Below are 9,726 nucleotides of genomic sequence, written 5' to 3'. Positions count from 1 at the left end.
GGACAGAGATCAGCCATCTAAAGAGTGATGCAGTCTACCATCCCGTTACACCACGCAGGAGACGTTGTCACACACTTACGGTACCACAGGTGTGTGTTCTGTGCACACCATGTTAACGTGTCACCCTTTCACAATCTTGTTAGGAGACGTTCATTTAAACCTCGGCCCATCCGTGAGGAGCGGAGCCTCCCGACGTGCAGGTCAGCTGGAGAAAGGGCAGCTCTCCAGAGTGCTGCTCACTGTATTCACACAGACCTGTTCTGGAGGTTCTGGATCCACACCGCCTGGTGGTAGAGGTTCTGGAGTTGCTCCTCCACCTGAAGCTGCTCGGCAGGGTGACGTGCAGATGTTTCCTTTCACTCTATACTGCTAATGAAGCTCGTGGGAAAAGCGTCAGTGATGTTCCTCTGCAGAGTGAGAACACACTGCTAATCACACACATCAATATTCATGTTTGAGCTCCCTGGTGTCATATAAATCACTCGCCCCTTTGGTAGCAAAGGCTGGATCTTGCACACTAGTTGAACATGGACGTCACGCCAGATAAGAGCCGTGTGTGTGATCTCAGTGAGGAGAGTTCAGGGTCAAGGTCATGAGCCATAAAATACTTCACATGGGCTGTAGAGTATCTGCTGGTACCTGTTCTGCTTCTGTTACTGGCCGAGAGAGAGAGAGAGAGAGAGCGAGAGAGAGAGCGAGCGCTGGTGTTGGTGATATTGGTGATCTCAGTGGATTAGGATTTTAGATGCATGGAGATTATTCGCCAATTTCATTTTCCCTCTGATTTAATCTGACAGAAATATGTCCCTAATCAGATTAAGGCAGTGGTTCTGCACATGGACACAAAACTTGTGGATTTGGCTTCATGAAAATTAACCACTTAAACAAATCAGGTTCTATTTTGTCCCCAATTCACCTGCAGCTGCATCTGAGGTTCAGTGAAATTTTAATGAAGAAAAATAAATCAGATAAAACCAGCCATCAGCGTCAGCACAGACACGGTGAACAGGGCGTCGTACCGTTACATCTGAAAAGGTCAGAATCAGAAACACTCACACACTGCTTTCATCAGAATCTGAAGAGTCACAGTGTCTAGACCATCACATGTGGAAAACATCACATTTTTAAATCATAATAAATATGCCAAGATAATCTGAGATAAAAATGTGCATCAGCCTGAGAATTTGTGACGCGACTGGCAGCCAGTGACATAAATTCAAGTTAAAAAAGTGCTGCCGTGGTGTTACGTCACCCAACCCGCTTCACTGATTAGTTCTGCCTGCTGCCTTTAATTGCTTAGCAAGAACAAAGCAGTCCGATTACAAAGTCCTACAGAAATATATGATCCAGCACTCTCCATGCCTGCCTGCTACTGCCTGTAAACAGTTAAAATAGCACACTTGTTTCTTAAGCATATTATTAGTATATGTGCATACACCATTTAAAATATTAGGGTCTGTTAGTCTGGTGAAAAAGCTATGCGAGGTGTCGGACCGTATGCTCTTCTGAAGAACACACTGGAGAAACTCCTACAAACGCACACCTAAGGAGAAGCAGGTCCAGCTACCAGCTCGCACGGCAATGCCAAAAGAGATATGCAATTAATCAGCCAAAGAGGGAAAAAAATCAAAGACTTTAGCATTTACCCTGTACCTTAGCGTAGCCGATTCACACATGAAAAAACACAACTTATGCCCCAATGCATTGTGGAACCAGAACATTATAGCTGACATATTTCATCTAGTACCAGTAACAAAAACATGACACAGACATTAAGATGTTAGTCAGTAAATAATGATTTTTAAGTTAAAAATGCATAATTATTGCTAAAAAATTAAATTAGTTATAACTACAGTTGTAAAGCAGCTCCATAGCCCAGAGTGTACAGTGCAGACCACAAGGGGAAACAAGAATGTAAAGAAACACATTCAAGTCAAGTAGTGAAGAAGTGTTCATCTGGAGATGATGTGTGTGTGTGTGTGTGTGTGTGTTCATCTGGAGATTATGTGTGTGTGTTAATCTGGCGATGATGAGTTCATCTGGCGATGTGGTGAGATCTTCTCCAATGATGTTCTCTCTGTGTTCTGACCAGCAATCTTTACAAGCAAACTAAACATATCCTTTAAAGGGGGACCTCTTCAGTGAGAGTGGGCCTCATTTGTGCTGGTTTCATCCCAGACCCCGAAACAAGAACCTCCACCATCCCTGTGCATCATTCTGTCCTGAAGTGCAAAGCTGCACCGTGAGAAACAAGTTGCACTGTTCAGCCTAAAACAGTTCTGCAGGTCTTGTGACATCTATAGCTCTCAATTCATTATATTTCCTGTTGCTCTTATTGTAGCTACAGAAAGATTTGTTGTGATACAACGTACATATAGCAAACACATGCACAGTGTAGGTAGATAATCCATTGCCACAACAAAACAAATGTTAGCTTGTGCAGAGCTACTCATGTGGTTCTGTTTACCTTTAAGTAAATAGAACCCAGAGTTGTTCATTTATGACCCGTTTCCCAATCGGACACTGCTGCGAGGCAAACAGAATGACTCCAGCTTCCCACATTCAGCAGAAGGTCCAACGCCAACTCTGAATTGGCGCGTGGTGTCACTTCTGAAGCTAAAAGACATTCTAGAGAAAAGGCAATGCAAATACTGCAGGCTGAAAAACTAACACCTCTCAGCACTCCAAGACTGGTGATGGTGAAACACCCACACGTTACCTTAATTGCAGTGCTACTCACGAGGAAACTTGCATGTAGATCATTGCTAAAAAAAAAAAGATTTGGCCAGTTTTATCAGACAGTACAAACCCCACTGAGTGCAGGTCTTTGCACTAGTCCACGCACACCCAGTAGAGACGCCCAGACCATTCTGGGCTCCACAACCTGCAGAATCGTACTTTTTGTTTGTTTGTTTTACATCAAAGACGTCATTTTTGTTCTGTCTTACCCAAAACAACATGTCAGAACCAAGAGAACTCATCCTGGAGTGTTTTAAACTGCAGCCGTGACGTCAGAGCTCCCACTGCTGGAGTCAAGGCTATGAGCGTTACGTGACCAGTTTGTGACCTTGATGCTTTGGTCTAGAGGTGACAAGATTTGTGGTTCCCCTGTAGGACATTACAGCGCTTATTAAAAACCATCAATTACGTAAGTGGAGACCAGCCTGTGACTCCACCTACCCAACACCCCTCAGGAGAAGTCTTCCTCAGAGCTCCAGAACCGAAAACCAACAGCGCTGAGACGCAGTCTAGAAGCTTTTAGAGCAAAGCAGTGTGTTCATTTAAAAATGGAGATTACCAAAAAGAAACCATCTTTACAAAAACAGGAAAAAAGTTTAAAATTCTAGAAAACAAGATGCCTGGAACTAGATTGTCCAAATGCAGGGTGTGGTGTGTGTGTGTGTGTGTGTGTGTGTGTGTGTGTGTGTGTGTGAGTGAGTGAGTGAGTGAGTGTGTGTGAGTGTGCGCGCCGCAGTTTCATGAGCTGGCGAAGGACGACCTGTGGCTCCTCATTCTGGTTTTCTGCTTGTCATATTTCACAGACACAATGAAGAAGAGGAGGAGAGTGAGTCCCTGAATACCAGCCAGGAGGAAGAAGTAGTAGTTCAGGGTACACTCATTTATGTTACCTAGAGAGAGAGAGAGAGAGAGGGAGAGAGAGAGAGAGAGATCAAAACACAGTTCTAACTATATTGACTGTTCTAAGGAGTAATTTCTAATATGGAATAGAATCATACACACACACACACACACACACACACACACACCCTCTGCTTTAGGGTATAACAATGCAGAACTATCCTGTCAATAGTTTATTATAAACAGATATTTTATATACATTCCTATCTATGTAGACACTATTATGTAGATATTATATAGATTATATATTATATAGAGTCCCCAAACACAGCTGAGGAAGACCAGAGAGGAAGTGCCAGAACTGAGCCCGGGGAACACTCCTGGGGAACACTCCTGGGGAACACTATAACTCAATTTGAGTTTTTCATTTTATGGGCTCACGGACAGAATAGTCAGTGTGAAGAGTTCACAGGCCACTGTGGTCCTGAGCTCTATTAGACAGTTATACAATATTTATATTAATGGAATTATAATGGAAATAAGGTTTGGTTTCTGAAAAGGCATTTTAAAAAACCCACGCGCGCACACTGCTCTCTAAATGCGTTGCCTATAGCATCTTCTCGCCTCTATGCTGGAGAACAAGCCCTCCCTCCCTACATGACGGTGACTCCTGAGGACTGAGCGTTATTGGCGTCTGTTATGCTCTCCTGGTTGTGTTATTACACCACATGCTGCGTCGTAGATCAACACAACCGCTGCACCGAGGAAGGGGGGCGTCGTCTCCTGCCCCGCTTTGATGTCGTGGAACCGCGGGGCCTGGAGCAGGAGAACTCCCACGTGAAGCCAGACCGGCGACGACACAGAGAGCAATTCCCCCGCAAATCTCACCACCCTGCAGCTTCAGAAGGCAAATGGCGCCCCGGCGCCCCTGAATGCCCCCAAAAACCCCCACAAAACAATATCAACACATTTACTACCCCCCCTCGGCACAACTCAGGCTAAACTGCCAATCAATAGCTCCCAAACAGGCCTCTTCCGCAGCACAAGATAATCCAGGCCACGAAGCAAGACACATAAAACACGGAGAACGCCGCCGCTGATGGCGTTTCCTCCCAAAGAGCTGCTGGACCACCTCGGAGCTGCGGTCATAAAGCAGCCAATCGCAGGAGATCCATCAGACAGACGCGTGAGAGCATGCGGCGGCTGACTGAGACTGCAGTGAGTGGAGAGGAGGAGGTTAGACACACGCAGGAGACGCAAGGAGGGAGAGATGAGACACACACACACACCTCATTATTAATCCCACAGGGAAATCAGCAGTGGCTGCAACGTAACGAGGCACAAAGTAACACCCAGAAGCTGCCTGTGAAACACACTGAACCGTACAAGGTAAAAAAGAACAAAGAAAATGGGATCAACCCACAATTATTACAAATTTGCATTTTTGATTTAGAAATAATTAAATTACTGTAATAAAAAAAACAAAAACAAAACACAAATATGAGGAATTCCCCCCCAACCAATATATCTGATAGTCTACAATCTAGTGGCATTCTACTGCCTACAGTCTCGTGACGGTGGCAGTCAGCTGTGGCAGCTCTTAGCAGCTCCCATCCTGAACTAGTCTCCTACCAGGAGGCCATGAGACTCAATGTCTAGGGAAGAAGAGAAGAGAGGAAGAGATGAAAGGATGAAGGACAGGGCAGTGAAGAGAAGAGCGGAAGAAAGGATCCCCTTCAAGATGAAAACGTGTGAGGGCAAGCACTCCTGCCCCTCATTAAGACAATTTCAATCCCAACGCAACTGCTAATCCAATAATCCACTAATAACCTTGTCTGTAATCTGCTCCGTCTCATTCACACCCAATCCCAGAGCAGCCCGAGCAGATATGCGCTCCAGGCTGGATAACCACATTCACCCAGACCACTCACTCCAGACGGAAGACACGCCCCTCCCCCGCTCTTTCCCAGGCCATCAGGACATTGGATTGGACTTGCGATTGGACAGTGACGTGACGATGGTGCTCCGGAAGACGTGTGCACCTGACGGCAAAGCAGCCAGGTGTCGGAGAGATGCTTGACTTGTGATCAGAAAAATTTGAAAGGGGAAGATTAAAGGCAGGGAACTGGGGAGGGAGAGAGAGAGAGAGAGAGAGAGAGAGAGAGAGAGAGAGAGAGAGAGAGAGAGAGAGAGAGGGATGAAGAGCAGATGAATGTGAAGAAGCCTATCTATAGGTGGCTGATGTCTTGGCAGTGCTCAGCCTCTCATGCAAATGAAGACCTTTCATGTTCCCTTCAGTGACAGTAAGGAGGAGCGAGGGGGCACTACAGACAGGAGGCGCGAGGGGGCACTACAGACAGAAGGGGCAGGAGGGGGCAGGGCATGGTTCTGAAGGGCAGAAGAAAGAAACTGCTAAATAAAACAAAAACAAACAAACCAACCAACCAACCACAGGGAGAAACAGGCGTCCTTCATCTCAGACAAGAACGAATAGCCTGTGTGATAACAGCCATGACTAGTGCTGGAGTCCAGCAGAGTCCAGCAGAGGTTGCCCTGCTCAGTAAGGCGTGAGCCGGGACGTCTCCTGGACGTCACCATCAGCCCTGCTCTTGCCTCGTTCTCGTGGCTGTCTTCATAAAATCATCAACATGTCCAGAAACTAATTAATCTGCCTGGCCAACCCAAGTCTGAGCCAGCGATCAATCCATCCATCCTTCTAGCAATCAATCCATCCACCCACCCATCCATCCATCTATCTACCCACCCACCACCCACCCACCCATCCATCCACCCACCCACCCATCCACCCCTCCCTTGCTCTCTTCTCCATCTCCACCTTTTTTCCTTCTCCTCTTCCAATATTTGCAGCTACGTTCCTCTCCTGCCTCCATCTCCACCTCCACCTCCTGTGTGTGTGGAGTCTAGGCCTTCCACCACTCTGTCTGACCTGCTGAATAAAACCACACTGAGGAAATAAAGCAATGTGCTCTCGTCCTGCGGGCAGACTGTGTGCGTGTGTGCGTGCGCGTGCGCGCGTGTGTGTGTGCTGCGTGTACGTGCGTGTGCGCGTGCGTGTACGTGCGCGTGTGTATGTATGTGTGTGTGTGTGCGTGTGTATGTGCGTGTGCGTTTGTGCGCGTGTGTGTGTGTGTGTGTATGTGTGTATGTATGTATGTGTGTGTGTGTGTGTGTGTGTGTGTATGTGTGTGTATGTATGTATGTGTATATGTGTGTGCGCGCGTGTGCGTGCGTGCGTGTGTGTGCGTGCGCGCGTGCGTGTGTGCGCGTGTGTGTGTGCGTGCGCGCGCGTGTGTGTGTGTGTGTGTGTGTGTGTGTGTGTGTGTGTGTGTGTGTGTGTGTGTGTGTGTGTGTGTGTGTGTGTGTGTGAGATCAATAAAAGCACCCCGTCTCCCCACACACACCCCCATGCCGCTGACTGCAGCTTCACTCATGGTCTTAATCACCTCTGGGGGGAGAAACAGCACGAGAGTAGAGTGAGAGCAAAACAGAGCGAGAGCGTGACGGCATAAGAGAGTGAAAGACAGGATAGGATGCAGAAAAGAGAGAGAACGAGACGGGGAGGAGAAAATGAGACACATGATATGTACTGACTGTAACAGTGTGATGTACAGTTTGAGAGAACAATAATCACACATCCTTATTAAGAGTTCCCTAAAAGAAATTCCTCTTACGAAGACGTCCCATAAATGCCGAGCATGGCACTAAGGCGGCGTAAATAACCGTGCTTATGTCTCGCCGAGACGCTGAGAAAGTGCTGGGTGGGGAGTTCTGTAATGGCCGAGCCCTAACCCCTTACCAAGTACCCTCCCCTGAGCACGCACTTCTCCTAGCGCCCTCGTTAGCAACATGACGGGCGGCCGAGCGCTATCAGGCAAAGTAATTATGTCAGCTGGAGCGCGAGCTGGAGACGCAGACGGAGATGGAGACAGAGCTGGATCAGGGTGTAAAACACATTAGGCAAAGCCATAAATATTCCACACCTGTCTGGGTCTCAGAGAGGAAGGCAGACTGGCTCCGCAGTGCACACACACACACACACACACACACACACACACACACACACACACACCTTCTCTTCCTCCCTCTCACTCATTTCTTTTCTCAACATTCATCCCTCTTTCTCATAGTGCTCTTCAATGGTCTCTACTGGTTACTGGTTACTGTCTCACTCATGTAGAGATTAGAGAGAATCAAGTCACACCCACACCCACCCCTCCCAAACACTCCATGTCCCACCTCCATCATTTATCACACCCACTAAGTCAGGAGGACCACGTGGATCCAACATATATACACACATTGCACAGCTGTGGCGTGGAGCAGTGGGTTGTGGAAGTCTCTGTGTGTGTGTGTGTGTGTGTGAGAGTGTGTGTGGGGAGCAGTGGATTGTGGGCTTCTGTGTGCTGTTCATGGAGCACAGCCATCAAAGCCATCAAACTGCCCCAAACCACCCCTGTTAGTAAGTACTGGATGGGCAGTGGGGAGGCCCTGCCCCCCCAGGAGTCGAGACACCACATTCACGAAGGTCAAACAGACAGTCCGGAGACCCGCCGGGCTCGGTCCAGGCCTGGGAGAACCACGCAGTGAGAGAACTCTCCGGAAAGGTCAGGTGAGCACACAAGATTCATTACAGTTCAGTCCCACAATATTAAAGGCTTAAGCAAAGTTCTGTAATCTTTACTTCATGCCTAACAAGTCTAGTCTCAGCATGCATCTCTCTCTCTCTCTCTCTCTCCCTCTCTCCCTCTCTCTCTCTCTCTCTCTCTCTCTCTCTCTCTCTCTGGTGTATTGGCGGCATGGCTACAGGTGCTCTGTTGGGCCGTTAGTGCACCTGCTGGTGTCTCAGCTACAGCACCCACAGGGAAGCCAACACTCACGCGGCAGGCCCTGGCTCCGCCCCCGACACTTCAGGCATCACACGCCAAGTGCCAGGATAAATCCCAATGTCCTGTGGACACGAAGGAGCAGAGCTCACACACACTGAGTCTGCATGGGAAAAAACGGAAGATGAGTGTGTGTGCATGCGTGAGAGAGAGTGTGTAGAGGGGTTGTAGAGCATAGCAGGGGTGCCTCGAGACATGCTATACTCAAAATGCACTGGACTGTGCGTGTGTGTGTGTGTGTGCACACAGTGTGGTGTGGAGCAGTGGGTTTTGGAAGTCTGTGTGTACGTGTGTGTGTAGAAGTGGATTGTGGGCCTCTGTGTGCTGTTCATGGAACAGCCATTAGCATCGACCAGGAGTGTGTGTGGGTGTATGTGGGGGGAGGTGTGTGTGTGTGTGTGTGTGTGTGTGTAGGAGTATGCGCGTGTGTGTACGGGTGTAGGAGTATATATGTGTGTGTGTGTGTTTTATGATGAGAATGTTTACTTACTGGAACATAATGCTTACTAAAGAAAAATGAACAGGAAAACACACACACACACACACACACACACACACACACACACACACACACACACACACACACTCACTCTCCCACAGACTGACACACACACACACTCACTCTCCCACAGACTGACACACACACACACTCACTCACTCTCCCACAGACTGACACACACACACACACACACACTCACTCTCCCACAGACTGACACACACACACACACACACACACTCACTCTCCCACAGACTGACACACACACACACACACACTCACTCTCCCACAGACTGACACACACACACACACACACACACACTCACTCTCCCACAGACTGACACACACACACACACACACACACTCTCCCACAGACTGACACACACACACACTCACTCTCCCACAGACTGACACACACACACACTCACTCTCCCACAGACTGACACACACACACACACACACTCTCCCACAGACCGACACACACACCCACTCTCCCACCCACACACTCTCCCACAGCCTGACACAAACGCATACTGACAGACCGACACACACACACACACACACACTCACTCTCCCACTGACACACACACACACACACACACTCTCCCACAGACTGACACACACACACACTCACTCTCCCACAGACTGACACACACACACACACACTCTCCCACAGACCGACACACACACCCACTCTCCCACCCACACACTCTCCCACAGCCTGACACAAACGCATACTGACAGACC

At 48.3% G+C, this 9,726-nt stretch overlaps 1 protein-coding gene across 2 annotated transcripts in view; it reads right to left on the bottom strand.

Annotated features, from left to right (window-relative positions):
* Positions 1-929: 929 nt before the first annotated feature.
* slc15a4 (solute carrier family 15 member 4) overlaps positions 930-9,726 on the bottom strand; it is a 36,769-nt gene continuing 27,972 nt past the window's right edge. For both annotated transcript variants that reach the window (XM_035536037.1, XM_035536038.1), the window contains one exon: positions 930-3,629. In XM_035536037.1, the coding sequence (XP_035391930.1) occupies positions 3,478-3,629 (152 nt within the window). In that variant the 3' untranslated portion in view covers positions 930-3,477. The remainder of the gene's footprint in view (positions 3,630-9,726) is intronic.

This window comes from Electrophorus electricus, chromosome 18 (assembly GCF_013358815.1).
Source record: "Electrophorus electricus isolate fEleEle1 chromosome 18, fEleEle1.pri, whole genome shotgun sequence".
NCBI lineage: Eukaryota > Metazoa > Chordata > Actinopteri > Gymnotiformes > Gymnotidae > Electrophorus > Electrophorus electricus.
Note: the sequence above shows the minus strand (reverse complement) of the source record. Positions and strands in the feature narration are given on the sequence as shown.